Genomic DNA, 23,679 nt, shown 5'->3' on the forward strand with positions numbered 1-23,679 from the left:
TTTGAATAGAAAGAGGAGGGAAAATGCCTCAAGAAGAGAGAGACAGAGAGCAAGAGTGAGAGCGAAAGAGAGACAGCGAGAGAGAGACACCCAGTAGGAAGGAGCAGTAAATAGAAAAAGAATAGTAAGTTACTGCTGGGTAAAGAAGTACATATTCATATATGATATATTCCAGATGCATATTCCTTAAATCAAGTTATTGATAAATCAGTAGATTTGGTAAATATTAATACTTCACTAATCATTTGGCAAATGGATGTTTTGAGAATCAATTATAGTCACTTAGTGATACAGCCCAGCATCTAAATTAGCCTCCAGACCCCAAGCCCTGACTCTTCATAGCATATTCCACTTCTTCCTGAAACAAATGAAAAAGGTAAAATAAAGTAGCCTAATAGGAAATTGAACAGGGCCTTCAAATCAAGCTGAGAAAGATTCATTAGGTTCACACAAACACCTTGTAAACAAAACCAGAAGCAGGAAAGGAAATAGTTGCAGAAGGATCTAACCAGGACTAACTGGATCAAGGGATGTTTGTGTGGAAAGGACACAGGAATTTCCTCAAATAACTGTAAGTATGTATGTGTATGCTTGACAGGCTGAGGCAGGAGGATGGCTTGACCCCAGGAGTTTGAGACCATCCTGGGCAACATAGCAAGATCCTATCTCTCTAAAAATAAATTAAAAATTAGCCAGGCATGGTGGCAAGTACCTGTAATCCTAGCTATTGGGGAGGCTGAAGTGGAAGGTTCACTTGAGCCCAGGAGTTTGAGGCTGCAGTGAGCTATGATTGCACTACTGCACTCAAGCCTAGGTGACAAAATGAGACCCTGTCACTAAAAAAGGAAAAAAAAAAAAAAAAAGTAAGTGTAAATACAAATGCATGCAAGCATTCTTCATTGACATCAATACCTTCTAAAATGTTTAAAGGGACTTTACTTACCAATATAAAATCTGTTTTGTTTTCAATGTGGCATATAAATGCACACATATATACAGAGAAATATTATTCATCCTTTAGAAAAGAAAGGACATTATACTTAGTTAAATAAGTCAATTACAAAAGGAGAAATTCTGGCCAGGCGCGGTGGGTTACTCCTGTAATCCCAGCACTTTGGGAGGCTGAGGCGAGTGGATCACCTGAGGTCAGGAGTTTGAGATCAGCCTGAGCAACATAGTGAAACCTCGTCTCTACTAAAAATACAAAAATTAGCTGGGCGCGGTGGAGCACAGCTGTAATCCCAGCTACTAGGGAGGCTGAGGTAGGAGAATCGCTTGAACAGGGGAGGCAGAGGTTGCAATGAGCTGAGATCACACCACTGAACACTAGCCTGGGAGACAGAGAGAGACTCCGTCCCTGCCCCCCTCCCCCCAAAAATGACTAATTCTGTATGATTCTGCTCATATAAGGCACCTAGAATAGGCAAATTCATAGAGGCAAAAAGTAGATTAGAGATTAGCAGGTGCTAGAGGGGAGGGAGAAATAAGTTACTGTTTAAGGAGTACCAAGTTTCTTTTGAGATGATGAAAAAATTGTGGAAATGGGTACTGGTTATGGTTGTACATTATTAACATAATGCCACTGACTACACTTAAAAATGATTAAAATGGTAAATGTTATGTTATGTATATTTTACCACAATAAAAAAAAAAAAAAAAGGAAGAGGTGGGCAGAAGAGTTAGTGTCAAAGGGATGCTGAGAGGTGAAGCCAGCTGGACTTCTGGGTTGGGTGGGGACTTGGAGAACTTTTTTTGTCTTACAAGAGGATTGTAAAATGCACCAATCAGCACTCTGTAGCTAGGATTGCAAATGCACCAATCAGCACTCTGTGGCTAGCTAGAGGTTTGTAAAACGCACCAATCAGCACTCTGTAAAATGGAACAATCAGCAGGACATGGGCCGGGACAAATAAGGGAATAAAAGCTGGCCATCCAGCCAGCAGAGGGAACCCGCTTGGGTCCCTTTCCAGGCTGTGGAAGCTTTGTTCTTTTGCTCTTCACAATAAATCTTGTTGCTGCTCACTGTTTGGGTCCGTGCCACCTTTAAGAGCTTTAACACTGTGAAAGTCCATGGCTTCATTCTTGAAGTCAGCAAGACGGAGACCACGAACCCACTGAAAGGAACCAACTCCAGACACAATGCACGTGAGAAAGACTCAGCCCTATTTTCTGACTTTGAAGCTGGAGGAAGGAGCCAGGAGCTAAAGAATGAAGACAGTTTCCGGAAGCTGCAAAAGGGGAGGGACAGATTCGCTCCAGGAAGCCCCAGAAACAAACACAGCCCAGCTGACACCTTGATTTCAACCCAGTGAGACATATTTTGGACTTCTGACCTATAGAGCTAAAATAATAGTAAGATAATAAAGTTATGTTGCCACCACTGAAAACAATTTTATTTTGCTTTGGTTTAAGCTAACTGAGCTAATACAGCTGCCATATTTTGTGACACTTGCCTAAGGAAGGCTTCCCATACCTGCACCGCTCCGGGCTAACCAGTCTTTTCTCAGGAGTCCTGGAAACCTCCCACTCAGAGAGGTGTAGGGCAAAAAATCACAAGCCGATGGCTCAGGATGTAGCAAATAAAAATACAAGACCAAAATGAAACCCAACCGGAACACCGAGTTAAACGTGAATTGACCGTGCGAAATTTGGGACAAACTTAACACTAAAAATTACTGGTTGTACATCTGAAATTTACCTTTAACTGGGCCCCTGTATTTTACCTGGCAACCCTACCCCCAGGTCACAGTGAGACTACACATGGGGTCTTTTGGTCATTTTGCAAGTTTAAAAGACTAAAGGGAACACCGGCATTTTTCAAAGCTCGATTTCCAAACCCTCTTTAAACACTTGTCCCAGTCCCCTCCCCGCAGGCCTTCAGTAGCTCTGGCACGCGGGCCAGCGCGGGAACACCCTGCGCAGGCGCACAGCGTTCCGCAGGGGGACGCTCAGTAGGGTCTGGGACGCGCGCGGGGAGACCCTGTGCATGCATAAAGCCAACACCGGGGCTGTAGTCGCCGTCTGGAACCAGCGCGGGAATAGGTGCGCAGGCGCAGAGTGGCTGGCTGGGCAGCGGCGGCGTGGTCTCCGGCCACCTCCAAGCCGAGGGCAGCACCTGTCGCCTCGGAGGCGCTGCCAGCCCCCTCCCTGCTCCTCCGCAGGGCGCGGGACCTCTATTTATATCGTTCAGCCGGCACAGCCCCATATTCGGCAGTGGCGTCAGTCAGGCCCGCTGGCCGCCCTGCCACCCGGTAGCGTCTAGGCCAGGTCGTGGCCCATCGCGGGGCCCCTGTGGAGCGAGTGGGGACGCGCCCCGAACCAGGCAGCACCTTCGTAAGTAGGGGTAACGTCCCAGGGAACGCGGCCCCAGTCACACACAAGTCCTGCCTCAGCTCCGGGCGAGGCTGAACCAGGGCGCCGGCTTGGGGCCACCGGCACTTGCAGCCTCTTCTCTAAGTGACTTTCCTCGTGGGCCGGCGCCTGGCGTCAGGTCGGGCTCAGCAGGAGCTTCCCCTCCAGGCCATCTCCGCCCGGCCAGGGGTCTCCGCCCTTCCCCTTCGGGTTGTTCAGGCTCGTAGTCTTCATAGTAGTATCATCCTCTGAATTACCTGACCAATGTGTTATTGTGCCTTCCCTCACTAGACTGTAAGCACAACAAAGGTAGGGGCACTTCTCTGTTCCTGTTTGTCTTCCCGGAACCTAGGGTAGTGCCGGGCACTTAGAAGGGTTCGTTTAAGTTTAGTAAATGCTGAATGTATCCCTGAGCAACTCTCTTAACTTTAAAGCCAGGAGAATAATTGCCCTACATTTTCCCCCAAATGCTTCTTAAAAGGAACTAATGAGCTATAATGCAGATTAAAGCACTTTGAAAAGTATAAAAACACTGTGAGAATGCAAAACAGTGTGAACTCAGCAAAGAAAAGAAAAGTAGTCTTATTTGTCTTTATCATCCATGTGCCTGGCTGTTACTGGATGCCCGGTGTGTAGGATGGGTTGTTATGAAATGAATCAGGTCTTTTTCCCCGCTAGTGAGAAACACAGAGTACATTTAGGGTGGTGCATGTGTTCTGAGCCATTTCCTACCAGCCTCTCCAAGTGTAGGATTTGAGCAAGATGGTGTTGCTGAAACAAAATAGGGTGTGGAGACGTAATCGTATAAACTGGGAGTCACAAACTTAAATGGCTGTAGGATAATGTAAATGGACAGGAAAGAGAAAAGCAACAGCGTAAGAATTACAAATAGTGACCGTCACTCAGGTCTCAAAGGGGATAATGGGGCCCAGTAGATGTGCCAACTGAGAGGTGGCAGTTGGGTACTCAGGTCCTGCACATTGTTGCCGCTTGGGAATTAAGTACTCAGTGTTGCCATAGCTTTCATTTTTTTCAGTAGATGCTGGAATATTTCAGCTTAGCATGTTGACAACTAATTTACCAAAAACAAAACAAAACAAAACGCAAAAACAAAAAAAAACTGAGCAGCCAATTTGTAATCTCAGGCGTAAGTGAAGCCAATACATGGCTTCAGTTGTTCCTTAAGAATGGGGCCAAATCCCAGAAAGCAGATGATGACTGGGAATTAATTTTGAGGGTGCAAGTGAAAAGTGGGTGTCATAGTGCAAGCTGTAAGCAAGGGAGTCACTTCACTTCACGATTCTGAATGATTTATTTGACTGGGACAAGAGGATAGTAACTTGAAGCATTAGGCATTGATGAGTAGGAAAAAACACAGAACTGTTTTTCCGCTGCTGTCACACAACAATCAACACAGAAAATGTCTGTGACCTCTGCTAACCAAGAGGTATGTGGGGATTTCTCCCCAACAGCAAGCAATCACTTAGTTCTGCAGCAGACACCAGCTGGGTGTCCGCTAACTCAGTGCCATTCTGACACCATCTACCTGGAGACAGCGTCAGATCCCACAGGTTAAGGGCTCAGTCCCACAGGGCCACCACTGTCTTCAGGCACTAGTCCCAGCATCCAGAGCTTCTGACTGACCCACCTCAAGTTGGGGTTCCTTCTTTGGGTTTAATTTGCTAGGGCAGCTCACAGAATTCAGAAGAACGCTTAAGTTTTCCAGTTTACTATAAAGGATATTAACATGGATACAGATGAAGAGATATATAGGATGAGATATGGGGGAAGAGGTACAGCCAGGAGCACCACTCTTCAGGAACCCACCACATGTTCAGCTATCCTGGAAGCTCTCCAAACCCTGTCCTTTTGGAGTTTTTATCAAGGCTTCATTACATAGGCATGCTTGATTGGTGATCAACTTAACTTTCTGCCCCTCTTCCTGGAGGTCAGGTGATGGAACTGAAAGTCCCAGTGCTCTAATCCTGCCTTATTCTTTCTGGTGACCAGCTCCTATCCTGAAGCTCTAGAGGCTGCCAGTCCTCAGTCAACTCATTAGTGTACAGAAAGGTATTTATCACTTTGGAGATTCCAAGGATTTCAGGAGTTGTATGTCAGGAAAAGGTCAAACACCAAATAAATATTTTATAGTATCATAATACATTTTATATGTAGAAAAAAATCTTGAATATAATGTTTTATTAACATGTATAAAATCTAGAAAAAAAAGGTTATCATTAACTTGTAATTTAGCACTAAACAACGCATTAGTTTAATTGAACAAACCATATTGAGCAACTCCTGTGTGCCAGGTGTCATCACAGACAAGAATACAGAAGTGGCCAGGTATGGTGGCTCAAGCATATAATCCTAGCACTTTGGGAGGCCAGGTCAGGAGGATTGCTTGAGGCCAGGAGTTTGAGATGAACCTGGGCAACACAGTAAGACCCTGTCTCTACAAAAAAAAAAAATTAAGTGTAGTGGTGCATGTAGTGGTGCAGCTACAGGGGAGGCTGAGGTCCCAGCCTGGGCAACAGAGCAAGACCCTGTCTCTAAAATAAATAAGTAACCATTTTAAAGAATACAGAAGTGATGCAGACAAATCCCTTACCCGCAGTGTGCTCATCATAGACAGGAGAGGCAAGCATCTGCAAAAGTGAATGGCAATAGCAGTGCAGCAACCACAGCGTATACACAACACAGGCAAAGGGATGTGTCAGTGAGGAAGTGATATCTGAGTTGAATTTTGAAGACCCGGTTATATTTTTTCAGGTGGATGGGGGAGATATTTCTGACACAGGTTTACACGTGTAAAGACAGAACAGCATGTTAAAGGCCCATATGCATTAGAACTGTAGTAGTTTGGTACTACTCAAAGATTGAAAAATATAAGGAAGGAAAGTCAGGAGATGAGGCAGGAAAGGTTGGGAAGTGCCAGAATGTCTGAATGAGGGGTAGTGTTGGTGAAAATCAGCCTGGGATGTTTTTTTAATATGGGGTAATAACTTTATACATGGTGGTGGCCAATGTACAAAAGGGTCCCACCCTTAAAAATGGTTTTGTTTTAAACATTGAAACTGGGACATCATTTTCTGACATCATAATGTCGATGTTCCTTGGTTTGCCAACCAAAGTCTGTTGGAAGTTTTAAACAGACTGTGGAATTTAGCCCTGTCCAAATCATTTCTCTTGTCTTCAGTTTTTCCTCCATAAAAATCACGGGTTTCATGTTGATCAACTCTATCATGATTATAAGCTACTCACCATACTGAACTTTTTTTTTCGAGACAGAGTCTTGCTCTGTTGCCCAGGCTGGAGTGCAGTGGCGCGATCTCGGCTCACTGCAACCTCCGCCTCCCAGGTTCAAGTGATTCTCCTGCCTCAGCCTCCTGAGTAGCTGAGACTACAGGCGCACGCCCTACGCCCAGCTAGTTTTTTTATTTTCAGTAGAGACGGGGTTTCACCATGTTGGTCAGGCTGGTCTCGAACTCCTGACCTCGTGATCCACTCACCTCAGCCTCCCAAAGTGTATACTGAACATTTTTATGGGAAAAAATACATGCCAGTTTAGGAATGTAGTAACTTCTTTTCCCACTGAAGGAGGATTAGGAATTGTATTTGCCCTTCTCTCTCATGCAGGCTGATGCCAGGGATATTGAGGCGGAGGGAGGGCTATAACCACAGTTTTCAAAGCAGTTCTCATTCAAACTGGATAAGGAGGTCATAATTTTTTGTTTTTTCCAATCACTCATAAATTGGGCTACCTACACCCTGACACATTAAAAAGAAAATTCATGATGTATCTATTATCTCTCTCATTCATATATATACATATATATATATGTAAATCTGATAATGCACACATAGTTTACATGGTTTACAACATTTAGGTTTTTCAAAAGCTGTAAGTGACTCTAATGCAGTTTTAAAATTTTTTTAACTTATACAATATTTAAGATATACGAAGAGGCATTAAGAATAATAAAGTGTGTCTTGGATACCCACCAAACAGCTGCGTAAATTAAACATTTATACAGTTGAAACTCCTTGTCATCCTTCCCTGCTTGCATCCTTCTTTTTCTGCAACTCCTGAAGGGAAACACTGTCTTGAAATTGGGGTTTATAATTACCGTTTATGTTTTTATATTCCACTACAGTTGTACAGATCCTTAAAGAATTTATAATTCCAAACTTACAGAAAAGTTCCAAGAATGGTAGAAAAAACTCCTATAGGACCCATGCCAGATTCACCAAATATTCATACTTACTTTGTCGGAATCGATCATCAGTATTCACTCTACTAGAGTATTTAATATTGTTTTGCATATTAGAAGCACATCAATGGTAAGTGGCATGTATATTCTACAGTCCTTTTCACACATTATTATGTTTGTGAGATACAGCCATGTTGACACATGTAGATCTAGTTCATTTTTTTTTTGCTGTACTGTATTCTCTAGTGAATATACTACAATCTGATCTCCTATTAATGAATGTTTAAGTTATTTCCAAATTTTTGCTATTTCAAACTGTGCTGCTGTGAATTTAAACTAGTGAAACTTCAGCAGAACATGGAGAGTTTCCTAGAAAAGAAGGTATAGTCATATATCAACCATTATTTAGAGAAAGTAGCAACTTAAGCAGTAAAAATAATATAGTAAAGATAATGTAAAGATTATAAAATTAAACACTGTCAAACATTCGTGGCTTAAAGAAATTGACATTTTTGTACCACACTAACATTTACAGTGGTCCATTTCTCAAAACGAAATATAGTGGACAGGAGTATAACTGCTTTTTGGACTTGCAAAGTAATTAGAGTTTATTCTTGTGATTTATATGCATCTTTGCTACTCCATTTTCTCTATTACTATGGGTACTATTATTATGAATGCACCAGTTCAGTCTTCTATAAATTGAAGCAGTGAGTAACTTCCCGTTTATATCACCGAGAACATTTATACAGTTTTGTTTTGCTGATGAAAGGAGAATGTACTCTGCCCTCATTACAAGGGAAAGTTACTGTCAGCTCTCTTCACTTAGGAGCTGTGTCTGTAGCCAAGCAAGTTTTACCAAGCAAGTTTTACCAAGAAAATTGTATATTGTACATGCATGGCCTTACTTAATTCTCCCAAATATTCTTATGGAATTCTCAAAATGAACTTCAGGTGAGAAAACTAGAACATAAAGAGGCAAAGGAACGTGTTCATATTGCTAGATAATGGAGTAAGGATTCAAACCCATGCCTCGGTCACCCAAGCCAGAATCTGTGTTCCTAACCTTTCAGTTTACTATGCTATATCACTGGAAACTAACAATAATGTCCATTTATTGATCATTTGGATGCCAAAGACTAACTTAGCTACTTTATTTATGTACAGTATTCCCATTTTAAGATGAAGAAGCCAAGGTTGAGGCTAAACTGGGTCCAAACCAGGGCTCTCTCACTTTAAAGCCCCCATGTGCCATGCCAGTGTCTTCTGTGTACCTTATATGTACAAGAAACAGTGCTGAGAATGTTTTTTGAGGTGTAGTGGCTAATATCACTGCCCAGGTATTTTTCTGGATTTCCATCAGTAAATTCATTTGGTCTGTAAACCCCTAACAATTAGAGTAACTTTCAGGAGTTGTATAAATTGCAGTTGGAAGGAAGGGATACAACAAATATATATAGGCCAGTTATTTCCATTTTAAAATAAATTGTTTTTTGTGATTGTTGTCAAAACCAATGTTTTTGAGACAGAGAAACTGCATCCAAGCAAAATATTTATTCAAGAAGTTGATTTATGTTTGGGAATCTGGGGATATCCAGATGTTCTTTTTAAAACGGATATTTCACTTCTCAAAACTCTTCTGCTGGATTTAAGCAGAGAAGTAGAGAATAGTCACCCCAAAAGGATATTATCTTACTCGTAATCTAGAAATGTATTAACTCTTGACTTTTCCCATCAATGTTATTCTTGCTGCTTGCAACTTACAGCCAAGTTAGAACTGGAAAAGGTGGTAGAGACTTGAGATCCTCTTCTAACATTAAGGTTTCTGACTCTAGGAATGTCCTTCTTTAAAACAAAAGCTAATTTAAATTAACTTCCTTGAAACATCCCATTTCCATGTATCCAGGGAAAGTGAAGATGAGACAGCTAGCTTTAAAAAACAGACCAGTGCTTGTTAAGGTGAAGAGAGATTCAGTCTCTGCCACTATGAACTGGGGAAATAATAAAAGCTGAGCAAGGAGGGAGGATAGAGAAATCATATGATTTTAGGCAGCTGAGGGTGATTTAGTTGTGTGTTTTAAATATTGTGATTTTCAGATCAGCTGACATTTGCCTTCCAAAGCCCAGTAGATATGATCTCTGTGTTATCTACTGCTTTGAATTACATGCCCCACATTAAAGTTTGAGCAGAATTTTAGTGGACTTTTTTTTCCATTTTTCCTCTTCTGGGGTATATTGTACAAGGCCCCAGTCATGAATTTATGGACTGACCATTATAACAGTTGGGTGTGTTTTTTGGAGGGGATGCATATAACCTTTGGGGTGATTTTGCATCTCCTCGCAGAGAATATTAACTGGTGCCCCTATATCTTCTGCCTGCAGGTCAACTGCATTTGGTAACTGGAAATGGAATTGCAAATGTGCCCAGTTTATCACTTCTCTTTCCATACATGTTGGGAGGGAAGTCTTTGCAGTCCTAGAAAAATCTCTGCCACCGATTAGGAGAATTTGTGACAGCAGTTCATTTGTTACTGTTTACATAATCAAAATTAATATTTTTAGATACAAAAGTAGTTGTCTTAAACTGCTCTGCTTGGAGTGAATAATACTTGTTTATAAATACTTTTTAGAACTAACGCTGCATATCTAAATTATAGAGAATTTTTTCTTAGAAGAAAACTGCCTTTTTTCTTTCCCTTAGAAATGTTTCCTGACATCTCTGTAGCTTCGTGAGTAATCAGACATGCAAATAGCCCCTCAGGAATCAAGCTACACTTAAAGAAGACTTAGTTGGAAACTTTGGAGAGTAGATCATGGAGTGCAAGATTGAGGGAAAAGAAAAATACCAACATAGCTTGCATTTACTGAACAAAATTAAGAACATGAAAGAATTAGCAGAAATGATTGACGTGGTACTCATAGCAGAAGGAGAGAAATTTCCTTGCCACAGACTGGTCCTGGCTGCCTTTAGCCCTTATTTCAAAGCTATGTTCACCTGTGGACTACTTGAATGTAATCAAAGGGAAGTCATACTTTATGACATCACAGCAGAAAGTGTGTCAGTGTTATTAAATTACATGTACAATGCAGCCTTGGAGATCAATAATGCCAATGTACAGACTGTAGCTATGGCTGCCTATTTTATGCAGATGGAAGAAGTCTTCAGTGTGTGTCAAAAATATATGATGGACCACATGGATGCCTCCAACTGTTTAGGTATCTATTATTTTGCAAAGCAGATTGGAGCTGAAGATTTATCTGATCAATCGAAGAAATATTTGTATCAGCACTTTGCCGAGGTCAGCTTACATGAAGAAATACTAGAAATCGAAGTGCACCAATTTTTGACACTTATTAAATCAGATGATCTTAACATATCCAGAGAAGAGAGCATTCTGGACTTAGTTCTGAGATGGGTAAATCATAACAAAGAATTGCGTGCAGAGCATCTTGTTGAGCTTTTGAAGCAAGTCAGATTGGAACTTGTAAATCCTTCTTTTTTAAGACAAGCCCTAAGAAGGAACACAATGCTTCTGTGTGATGCAGATTGCGTTGACATAATTCAAAATGCATTCAAAGCCATCAAGACACCCCAACAGCACTCTCTAAATCTGCGCTATGGTATGGAGACTACCAGTCTTCTGCTTTGCATTGGCAACAATTCTTCAGGAATCAGATCAAGACATAGGAGCTATGGGGATGCCAGTTTTTGTTATGATCCTGTATCACGGAAAACCTATTTCATCTCATCTCCCAAGTATGGAGAGGGTTTAGGAACTGTGTGTACTGGTGTTGTCATGGAAAATAATACTATAATTGTGGCTGGAGAAGCAAGTGCCTCTAAACTCTCTAGACAAAAGAACAAGAATGTTGAAATTTATAGGTTTGTATCTAGCAGCAAATTTGCTTAATTATGTTGTTTTGATACTAGCAGCAGTAGAAGAAAGAACTGCAAAAAGTCATCACATCTTAAATTATTTGTAGTCAAAATTACCATATACATCTCCCATAAGGAATAGTATACAGAACATGCTTTTGCGTGTCTGTGTGTGTGTATACATTTATATATATATAATCTATGACTCTAAATATAAATATAGTATATATAAAAATTTATAACTATATCATGTATATTATATAAAAATATAAATGTAGCACATATAACTTTCATAATTAAATCACCAACAATTTAAAATTATTTTTTCTGTTCCTTTGTTAACATATAGTTGAATTTGCATAAGTTAAATGTGTTTGTTATGATCCCATTTTAGTTTTCACTCGTAGCTTTATTTATCCATAATAGGGTTTAATATACTGCTTTGTTTTTAAAGATCCTAATATAACAAGAAGGAAAGTTTATTAACACAGACTCCTTTGAATGTATTTTTTAGTTCATAGTTTAGAGTAATTAGTAATTTTTTCCTTAACCATAAATTACTAATAATCTGTCAGCTTTCATTCTGCATCCTTAATTTGTGGATTTTGCTTAAATCTCCAACATTGTAAAATGTTTGTAGCCAAAGAATGCTTTAATCCTACAATTGTAGTAAGAGGAAACAATGCCTGCTAAGAAGTAGCATATCATCTAGGTTTTGCTTATGAGGACACATACATTTATTTACTATTTATTCAGCCAGTATTAAATGAGTATTTAGCAATTAAATGTAAGTGAGAAAGCTAGAAATATGCACATGGAATACGTTCTAGATAGTAAAACTTTCCCCCAATATTTTTCTCCTCTCAGTTCTCTTTTACCAGGGTTTGTTCAGACTTTTCAGTCAGAAAGTAATTCTTAGCAGTGACGATAGAACAAAAGAGGGAATGAAGAGGTCTACTATTTTTCTGTCATCTCCTAGCATTACATTATCTGTCTCAAGTCATAGACCTGTCCCTTTTCCACATTCATACTTTGAAGACATGTCTAATCTCCCCTAGTACGAGAGAGAATGCAGAGCCCTGGCTGAGTGACCTAGACCCATGCCCATGGTGACCAAGCATGTCCCTGAGCCACAGGAGCAGCCTTCTTCAGAATTATCAGGGAGAGACTACCGAGCCAGGAGAGCAGATCCCCACAGGAAGAGGAAGCCTTGGCTTCCCGACGTGGTTCTCACGGGTCCATGCCACCCGTTTTACACTTGCTCCTGGTTGGGTGCCCTTCTTTCCACCTTAGAACCTCTTGACCCCGTACTTCAGGTTCTTTACATTGTTTTTTTCTTCCTCCTCAAGATAGTCTACAATTCTGCCATCATATCTTATTTTTAATAAACCTCCAACCCTGTCAAAGTGTCTTTCAGTTTTGGGCCTCAGACATCCTTCCTTTTAACTTGTTGAAAGCCCATTTCCGGCCGGGCGCGGTGGCCGGCGCCTGTAGTCCCAGCTACTCGGGAAGCTGAGGCAGGAGAATGGCGTAAACCCGGGAGGCGGAGCTTGCAGTGAGCTGAGATCCGGCCACTGCACTCCAGCCTGGGCTACAGAGTGAGACTCCGTCTCAAAAAAAAAAAAAAAAAAAAAAAAGAAAGAAAGCCCATTTCCCTTTCCAACAGCAAATGTCTAACTATGCCCCATGTTTTCCTTCCTATTTATCTTGAACTCAACGAGGTTCTCACCACCAACGGTTTCCTCCACATTGGTCAGAGTTAAAGTTATTAGTTACTCCCATCATTTCCTCCAATAATGAAATTGTCAGAAGCGTTGCTTTAGGCTTAAATGAGACTTCCAGCTGATGTTCTGTGTAGTTAAAATCTCCTAGCATTACTGGAGGTCACTGTAGTGCCAGTTTTGTGATATGCATAAGAAATTTATCATCCTGTGCTACATCCCTGTTATATTATTTGTGTATCTTATTCTTTTTATCTTCGTCCAGATGTTCTTCAGCTTGCCTCTACTCATAGATTTCCATGCAGATATATTTCTCCTTGACTTAAAAGAGGAAGTAGACTAGTCCTCTGGAAGATTATTTCTTTGTAAAAAAGATGTACCTTTCCATCTCCTTCACTTATCTCCATTTGCCTTTAAACTATCAATCTCTATTAGCAATGAAGGCCTTTGTCGCTATTGTTTTCTTTTTTATGTCATATCTACTTAACAGTAAATTTTAGAGTTTTATCTGAGCATTTTCTCTCCCTGTTTTCAGTTCTAAATGTGAAAACAAAAATCAGATTAGGAAGTCACCCAGCAAACATCTACTTCCTAACCTTTACGGGATGTACTTCATTCCTAGCCTATTTTCTTAAACTATGTCTCAGAAAACCCAAACCCATTTTTTAAAGTTCATTTATATATTCATTCAGTTGGCTTTACTTTGGCAGCCCCCACATATATTACAGATACCTATTCCTCCTTTCTCTTCTAAAATTCAAACAATTAAAAATAGTGATGAAAATATCGCCTGTGATTCCAGAGACTTTGGTTCTCTGCCTAGAATTACATAGAAGACAGCCATCATAAGGTTTGATAAATTTCTACATTCAGCTGTGACAAGCCAGACATACCCTCTTAGAAAGGAGCATGCCTTCTAACTTCCCTGTCAAGCCTCAAGTAAAGATGTCTTTTTGGGAAAAAACGTTAAGAGTTGGCCTGGACAACTGGGAAAAATTCCTATCATAGAATTAACTGGCAGGTGTTAAATGCAAAATAAGTAGTCTATACTTAAAAATTGTACTCTGTATAAAACACACATAAGTTCCTAATTTGTGTGTGTGTAATTTTGAATTCCAGATATACTTTCTAGATTTTCTGGGACATTTACTTTCACATATTTTATCCCTCTGTCCCCATGAAGTACTTTTGTCCTTCTCAGACTGTGTATCTTCAATCATGATTGGAGATAAAGATTTACCATTATCATGATGCAACACAAAGGATAGCTACAGACTCATCTACCCAGTGACCATACAATGCCCCATCACACACATAATCAGTTAATGTGTTGGATTCTGGAAGGCATTGAGAGACCATATATACTATTGTCCATAGCTCTTAAGACTCTTCTTAGAGTGATACTCTGGAAGAAATTACTGAAATTGCCACATCTAGTAGATTAAAATAGATGTTAAGTGCTCAGCAGACATCTACAGGTAGGTTTTTATACAGTGCTTTTAACCCAATTGTAAGCCAGCTGGAACTACAACAGTTCTTAAAATTCTACATATTCTAAATCATCCTGAGAGAAATATATGAATTGAGATGTTTTTAGATTATCTGCCCTAAAACTGTGATTTCTTTACTGTTCGTGTTAAAGTGATATTTCTTGTCCACAGAATAAGGCATTCTTGTATTTTTGCTTACTTTTATGGTAAAATTAGAAATGATTTGCCAAAAAACTTACTATTCATTCTTGATTTTCTTTCCCAGAATTATAAAATGAAGGCTACTCCTGGATAGTCTATACTTTTTCTCTATATTTTTCCTAAAACTCTTCAGGTATATGTGGTTAATTATTTTAAAGCACATTATATTTTGTTCATCATTCCTTTAAAAAAAAAAAGCAAACCTGTATCACTTTCTTGTATTAATGTTTTTTGTCCTCCAATTGGAAGAATCATATCTCATTATTTTTGGTCAGATAATAAATAAGTGTATTTCTTGGGTAAATTGCTTTCATGTTACCTCTAATCCTGGATACTCTTTCTCTCTTTTGCAGGTATCATGATAGAGGAAACCAGTTTTGGGAAAAGTTATGCACAGCTGAATTTCGAGAACTCTATGCTCTGGGCAGTATTCATAATGACCTTTATGTTATAGGAGGACAGATGAAAATTAAAAACCAGTATCTTATTACAAACTGTGTGGATAAGTACTCTGTAGAACGGGACAACTGGAAAAGGGTGTCTCCCCTTCCACTGCAATTGGCATGTCATGCTGTAGTGACATTGAATAATAAACTTTATGTGATTGGAGGCTGGACCCCTCAGGTTAAGAAATTTCCTGTATACATAATTGGCATGGCAATACTGAGTCTGGCTGCTATGTTAAAAAATTGTTGTAGTTGTTGAATACTAAAAGAGTGTGACTTACATTTTGGTAAAGTGCTTTCTGTTTTATAGAATATAACTCAAGGTTTTAAAGTGTTAAAGCAATTTAGGAGAATAGATTTTTAAAGTGTGTTTTCATAGACGTGACTTGATTCAGTATTCATGCTGTGCTCTTCATAATCCTCCCATTCTTGCTAATTATGAAAAATATTTGTGCTGAGGGATTATCTGTAGGGAGCATCTAACTAGGGGTAAGAGAAGCTGGATCCTCATCCAGTTCTGTGTGTCTAATAGCTTTGTGACCTGAGGCAAGTAACTCATAGGCCTTTTCCATTTTTCAAAATTCTTACCCTAAGTGAGACACCAAAATACCGATCTGTGATGGCACAATCATTTCTATGAAAGCATATTGTGATTGTAACACTTGATATTTTTATTGGGCATCAGCAGGCAGAGAACCCAGAATGCTGTTTCTATAGAAGTCCAGTGAAGTGATGGCAAACCAGAATGAAAAGTCAGGGGTGTGTGGCCATAGTGGCCTTCTCCCTCCCTGCTGGATGTCCTCTCCTGGTGCCTTGGCGCACTCTTCTTAGGATCACTTCAGCTGCCTCATGCCCTGACCAACCGGACTTTCTAATAAAAATTAATCTCACTAGCTCATTGGTCATCCTCATGGCATACAGTAAATTTATTTTTGCCTGTATTATTTTTTGTTTCTCCAAATTTGCTTCAGGATAAAACTGATGCTATTTGCATTCATTTCAGAAGCTTGGAATTTGCCATTTATTTATAGTATATCATACCTGTTTTGTAAACTTAAACCTCACATTTAACACATTTAATTTTTTCTGCTATATGTCAGAAAGTAGTACAGATTTCATCACAGCTAGCAGGAGAAACCTGACAGATTATTTGTAATTAAACTTTTTCAAAATTATCCATTTACATAGTTAATTTTGCATGCATAAGCTCCAAAAACAACTTAGAAGCTTTTCTTTGCATTTCTTTCACTAAAATATAGATTAAATACTTAAATTAGAAGGAAAATTAAAACCATAAAGTCAACGATTGTTAATTTATAAAGTTTCTGAACAGAAAACATGAATGTTTACCTCATAGAGGAAAGGCTTTGCTACCCAATTGAGTACTTGTATAACAATTGCAAGATCACACAGGGTTGTGCGTGTGTCATGGTGAGCATACCTCTTGGTATATTTAAAGTAGTTAACTAAAATTAATTGCATAAGCTTTCATAAGTATGCCAGTTATTTCTTTGTTGAACACTTGTATCACCCAAAAAAATGACACTCATGAATCCTTAGCTTGAAGTCATATAAAGTTCCACATACATGTATACAAAAGACATCATTTCACCTAACATTTATGAATAGGAAAAGCCACTTCTGTGTAAGAGTAAAATTGTTTAATTTGTACCTTCTCTAGTCATTAAAAAAATATAAAATAAGTGTGTTAAAATAACCGCAAATAATTTAGATTAGTCCATAAGTCTTGAAAACTGAATTCACATCATTCCTATATAGGCCATAATTATGGTGTAAAAATAATTATGAAGACACTAAAATGTTTTGGCAACTTTGTTTCATATGGATTAGAAAAATATAAAGAAAATGCCTTCTATATTATTAAAATTAGTTTCTCACAAATATTAAAATCAACAACTATGAAGTTTGGTAAAATAGAATTACACTTTAAATACTATTCAAGAGAGGTGGGTTTTTTTTTTTTTTTTTTTTAGGCTTTTCAGTTGTTTTTTTAAAAAAAAAAAAAAAAAAAAAGCTGTAATGAATGTCTCACTGTTAAGATCACAGATTCTTTGCTATACCCGAACACCTTTGGCCCATTATTTCAGAATATAAATTCCTCTGATAATGACAGTACACTTATAACCACCGTCATGGGGTTTGGTGGGTTTGTGAGTATGAGTCACTGCAGTTAACCTCTATTTATCTCTTTGGCTGTCTGCTTTGATTAATTGCATTCATGTACTCACAAAGATCGCTAAATGGTATGTTGTTATATTGGCTGTCATATTTCATACAGATGGATCTTCCTGATGAAGAACCTGATCGATTAAGCAACAAACTGTTGCAGTATGACCCCAGCCAAGATCAATGGAGTGTGCGGGCATCCATGAAGTACTCTAAATACCGATTCAGTACAGCTGTAGTCAACAGTGAGATTTATGTTTTGGGTAAGAAGAAGCAGATTGCTAACAGTATAACTACTTTTATTTTCCTCAGCAGTTTGCCTCAGCAAAAATGAAATGTTCTCCTTTGCACTTGTATCCCAGTTCAAATTTATATACAACTAGCTGAACTTTGTCTTTTATTTCTTGTTTTCTAGAGCAGGGTCAAATAAGATTAAAGGAAGTCTATTGACATTGAGAGTAAAACTATTTTTACGGCATTTATAAGTGCCTTGCAATGTAAAAACAGTAATGATATATCTTATATATACTACCAAGTAATATACTTTGAAATAGGAATAAACCTTTGGCCACTTTTAGTCAATGAAATGTGGGCTTTGCACCAACTGTGATGGATCTGTGCCACTAGAAGAGAAAGCCACCATAGGTAAGACTGTGCCACAGATTGTGCCAATCCTCATTTTGCCTAACCCACTAAATTTCTAGACAGGTGTTATCAAGCAATTTTCATTTGAATGCACTTTTTTCTTCTGTGTGTCTTGTACTTCTTATATGTATGGTCTTGCACTAACTATAACTAGCAAGAATTGGTAAGAGACTTCAGTCCCACTAAGGTGGGTACAATAAAAACAATTCCACAACATCCCCTATGTATCCACTATCCTTCTCCACTCCTTGATTTTTCCTGTTAAGTCCCTAGCTCTTTTAAGGACATTCCATCTACCTAGCATTATCCTCTATCATCTTCCCTCACCTTCCATAAGTATGGGAAAGAAACACTGAGGCAGGGAGGTTGACTGGACTGATGAAATTATACCTATGCCAATTCTTTATTTCATCCAGTCGGCATTGATGGCTAATGGGAAAAACATGGAAAAGATGATGGATAGCAAAGAAATGGCAAGGAAGAAATATGACATAGGGGATGGAAGCAAACTAAGCATTTAAATAGAAAGCATTATGATGATGATTTTTTTTTACTGGAGGGAGGCCATTATCTCTTAGCTGTTTGCACAGCATGAAGCAAAATAATTAATGCACTCAAGCATTAGTAGTTATTTTATGATTTTAAGAACAAGAACATTATGCAACATAATTTATGACTACCTCAGTTATGAGATTCACTTATAATTAAGTTTTTTCTCTTGATATGTATTTCTTTGTTATAACCATATACTATGTCACAGGCCCAGAAGAGACAATCCCTAACCTATGATAGATCACCTAGGATAGGTGTATCACTCAAGGGGATGAAGGGCCTTTCTACTAAACATATTAAAGTTGGGGGCAGCCAAAAGTGGGATAAAAGTGATATATCAGTTGGACCAGAATAAGATTTCCCCCTAATGTGGAGCCACAACTATGCTAGATGTAGAATTTAAATGATAGTATATTGTTTGATAAACTACATGGGAAAGGCACTTGTGGGAGCTTACACTTCATGGCATGGACACTGTCCATTGAATGAATGAAAGGAGGCAGATTTAAAAGAACATGTAAGATTTGAGTGGATGAAATCTAGAAAAGAGTATGTTCCAGGAAAGGGTGCAATGAGAGGGGGCAAAAAAGAACAAATAAGGAGAATGAAATAAGCAGTGGTTTGGAGGTGAGGATGAAAGTGGTGAGAGTAGAGGATAAAAAGAGCGTAAATGAGTCCACCAGGGACAGGGAGTTGTGAGAGAAAGAGCTGAGTAGTAAACTGAGAAGCAGATTATAGAGGCCCTTGGATGAAGAATTCAGGAAATACTAGTGAGCAGTAAGAAACCACACAGAAGCAACATGATTAAAATGTTTTAGAAAAACTGGTGAGATAAGCATATAAAGAACACAGCAAAGGCAAAAAGAAACTGGAAGTGGAGAGACTAATTAGCAAGGTTTTTACAGTAGCTTACGCTGTAGTTTCTGAATATTCAGAACTGGAGAACAGATTCATGATCACCCCAGTAAGCTTTACCACCCTGTAAGATTCAGCCCAAAAGAGTCAACTTCCTCAACATTTGCTACTTAATTCCCAAATATATTTATAAACTTTGAAATGGAATGTAGTTCAGTTGTTTAGGTATTTTTGTAGTAGTCTTAGTTCATATTTAATTGTTCACTGTATATATAATTGGAATTTGGGCAATTATCATATAGAATCCTAAAACCTTATTAGTTTCAGTGACTCACATTATCTTAGCAAAAGCTCTGTCTGCTTTTAGGAATCTATATGTACCCCCACTGTGTTTTGAGTCACTGTCAATTAGTATAACAATGAGCCCTCTTTCTAATCCCTATAATGGATTTAATTTCTTACTATGTCCTAGATAGTCTACAGGGTATCTTCCAAAAAGCAGCCACTGAAACCTCCTTCACCAGGAAGGCAGCATGGTAAAGTAGGGAAGGCACTAGCTTTGGAGTTGAGTGTGTTTGGATTGAAATCCTGATGTGCCACCTATATATTCTTGGTCTGGTAAATATTTTTATGTTGTTGTTGCTAATATTAAAATGGGAATGCCTACCTCTTTCGAGATATTAAGATAATATATGTATAATTCCTACAATATAAGTGTTCAGATATTGTAACTTCTGTTTATTGAGCCCCTTTGTTACAGACACTTTGCTAAATTCTTTGCTTAAAGTTTCACTTAATGGTCATAAAAGCAGATAAATTATTAACTGATCTGTATAGCTGGCTAGATATCTAGACTCATTCTCCGACTGAAAAAAACCTAAAAACGTTGGAAAGCATATCTTTAGAAACCTTTTAAGAGCTGACATGCCAGTAAGAATTTAGCAGACCAAAAGCCAAATGAAAGCAGATTTCCAACTATGAAAAACTGAAAAAGTCAACATTCTATACTTAAAAATAAAATAAAACCAGACATATTTGTCAAAAACAACCATTTTAGATCTCTAGAAATCAATCATAAGTAACAAATTGAGAATAGTTTCTTTGTTTAAAAACAATACTGAGCTTGAAGTAAGACTTTAGGCAGTCTGCAGCATTCTCTTGTGGGGCTCTATTCCTTACCCCAGGTCATTCAACATGATAATACTGCTAGAGTGGGGCTGGCTACAAAAAGTAGCAGCTTTTTTTTGCCAGAGGGGGCTGACATGTTTGTGAGTAGAGGGTGGAAAACCCACACTCACAGTGGAAAATAGGAAAAGCCTACAGTTCTAGGCTGAGGTCTTAGTCCTGGTTGGTACAACAGCAGACAAAAGAACTGGCCAGAAATTTAACAGGAAGATCCTGGAAATCAGAAAGTCACAGAGAGACTTGATAAACTCATCCCCTGGAGGCCAAGAAAGCTGCATAAACATGCAGCCCCATAGAGAGCCCAAGCTCTCCACACATTCCTAGATGACTGGTAGGTTGAGCACATGTACAGAGCAGATCCAAGAGGACCAGGCAGAAAGTGAAAGTCATAGTAGACTTGGAAACTATCTGAACTTTTAAGGTACTCCCATGCAGATCCACCAGGAGAGAGTGGAAGCCTTACTGGTGTTTGACTACAACCACCAGTCATTGACAGAGACTAAGCTATGCAGAAATAAGGGTAACTCATAGGCTAAAATATAAAAATGTATAAGATTTCCCCTCTGAAAACAGAGGGGAAACCGCAGCAAACAGTAGAAGAGGCATATTCAGTTTAGGTAAATTACTTAAAAACAACAACAAAAGGCAGTCAAAAAAACAGAAAAGAAAGAAACCCTCAAGGAAAAACAAAGAAAATCAGGATAAAAAGTTGCTACAATATATTATCCATAATGTCCAGTACCAACAAAAAATTACAACACATGCAAAGGAAAAGAAACAGAAAAGCATAACCCATTTGGGGGTGGGGGTGGTGCAGAACTATTCAATAAAAGTTGTCTCTGAGTGAGCCTGGATGTTGAATTTGGGAGACAGAGTCTTCAAAGTGACTATCAAATATATGTTCAAAGAATTAATGGAAACCAATTTTAAAGAATTAAAGGAAAATATGACAATAAGTCCACTATGATATTGATAAAGAATAGAAATTATCTAAAAGAACCAATGAAAATTTTAAACTCGTAAAGTACAATAAACCAAATAAAAGTGCACTGAAGGGGCTCAGTAGCACATCTGAGATGTTAGAAAAAAGAATCAATGAACTTGAAATCTATAGAGATTATATAATCTGAAGAAGAGAGAAAAAATTGGAGAAAAATTAGCAGGGCTCAGAGTCAGGTGGAATAATATCAAACCCATGAACAGATGTTTAATGGGAATCCCAAAAGGAAATGAGAGAGAGAAGTAATGGTCAAAAATTTCTGAAATTTGATGGGAAAACATTAATCTACAGATCCAAGAAGTTTATCAGACCTCATATAGGATAAATTCCCAGAGATCCTCACGTAAATACATAATGGAAGAACTACTAAAGACAGAAAATTCTTAAAAGCAGCAAGATAAAAATGCCATATCATGTAGAAGGAAACAAGAGTATACTTAACAGATGAGACTTACCAGAAGCTTAGAGGCAAGTAGACAGTGGAATATTATATTCAAAGTGTTACAAGAAAAAAATGATCAATCAAGAATTCTGTATCCAGCGAAACTGTGCTTAAACTTAAGGTGAAACAGACATCCCCAGATGAATAAAGATGGAGATAATATGTGGCTAGCAGACTTACAAGAAATACTAAAGGAACACTAAAATCCTTCAGACTGAAAGGAGGTGATGCTAGACAGTAACCTGTGTCCACAGGAAGAAATGAATAGCACAAGAAATGGTAAATATATAAGGAAATATAAAGGGCTGCATAATACGTGTTTTTCTTTTTTCTTCTCTTAGTTTCCTTAAAAGATATAAAAGAATACAGATGCTCCTCAACTTACAGAGGCATTACATTCCAATAAACCCATCATAGGTTGAAAATATAGAAAGTAAAAAATGTGTTTTATGCCCTGATAAGCCCATCATGAAGTTGAAAAATCTTAAGTCAAACCATCATAAGTTGGGGACCATCTGTAAAGCAGCAATTGTGATACTATATAGTTGGTTTTTTCACATATGCAGCTGTAATATATATGACAATATCAGAGAGTAGAGGAGGAGAAAATGGGGTTACTTTGGAACAAAGTTGCTGTTTGTAATGAAACCAACTCAGTATTAACCTAAAATAGAGGATGATAAAGTAAAACACACATTCGACTTTCTAGAGCAACCACTGAAATTTTAAAAAGTAGTTTAAAAGTCAACTAAAGAAGCCAGGCACAGTGGCATGCACATGTAATCCCAGCTACTTGGAAGGCTGAGGTGGGAGGATCACTTGAGCCCAAGAGTTCAAGACCAGCCTGGGCCATATAGTAAGCCCCCTGCTCAAAGAAAGCTGCAAAAGAAAATGGTACACTTAAAAATGTGTTAAATACAAGAGAAGGCAGCAAAGGAGGAACAGAGAAAAAGACTTTCAAGAAGTAGAAAATAAATAGCAAAATGGCAGATATATAGCCAGTCACTATCAAAAATTACATGAAATGGGAATGGACCAAACACCCTAATCAAAAGGCAGAGATTTTCATACTGAATAAGAAATTAAGACCAAATATATGCTCTCTATAAGAGACACATTTTGCATTCAAATACACAAATATTTACTATCATTTTACAATAGAGAAAGACATAAAATGCAAAAAGTAATATTAAGAGAGGTGCAGTGACTATATCATCAGACAAAATAGAGTAGAACTTTTACTACAGATAAACAGAAAAATTTCATGATAATAAAATTGTCAATAATATCAGGAAAATATATCAATTATAAATGTGTCATACCCAAAAAGAAAGACCTAAAATACATGAAGCAAAACCTGAGATGAAGTGATGAAGCTGTGCACGGTGGCTCATGCCTGTAATCTCAGCACTTTGGGAGGCCGACGTAGGCGGATCACTTGACGTCAGAAGTTCAAGACCAGCCTGGCCAACGTGGTGAAACCCCGTCTCTATGAAAAATGCAAAAATTAGCC

The 23,679-nt window shown here is 38.4% G+C and overlaps 1 protein-coding gene across 1 annotated transcript in view; it reads left to right on the forward strand.

Annotated features, from left to right (window-relative positions):
• Positions 1-2,950: 2,950 nt before the first annotated feature.
• Positions 2,951-23,679, forward strand: part of KBTBD12 (kelch repeat and BTB (POZ) domain containing 12) — a 77,552-nt gene continuing 56,823 nt past the window's right edge. Inside the window, exons 1-4 of the mRNA XM_011971294.1 lie at positions 2,951-3,333; positions 10,267-11,448; positions 15,208-15,478; positions 17,600-17,750. Of these exons, the coding sequence (XP_011826684.1) occupies positions 10,379-11,448; positions 15,208-15,478; positions 17,600-17,750 (1,492 nt within the window). The 5' untranslated portion in view covers positions 2,951-3,333; positions 10,267-10,378. The remainder of the gene's footprint in view (positions 3,334-10,266; positions 11,449-15,207; positions 15,479-17,599; positions 17,751-23,679) is intronic.

Source organism: Mandrillus leucophaeus, unplaced genomic scaffold, assembly GCF_000951045.1.
Source record: "Mandrillus leucophaeus isolate KB7577 unplaced genomic scaffold, Mleu.le_1.0 Scaffold121, whole genome shotgun sequence".
Lineage (NCBI taxonomy): Eukaryota > Metazoa > Chordata > Mammalia > Primates > Cercopithecidae > Mandrillus > Mandrillus leucophaeus.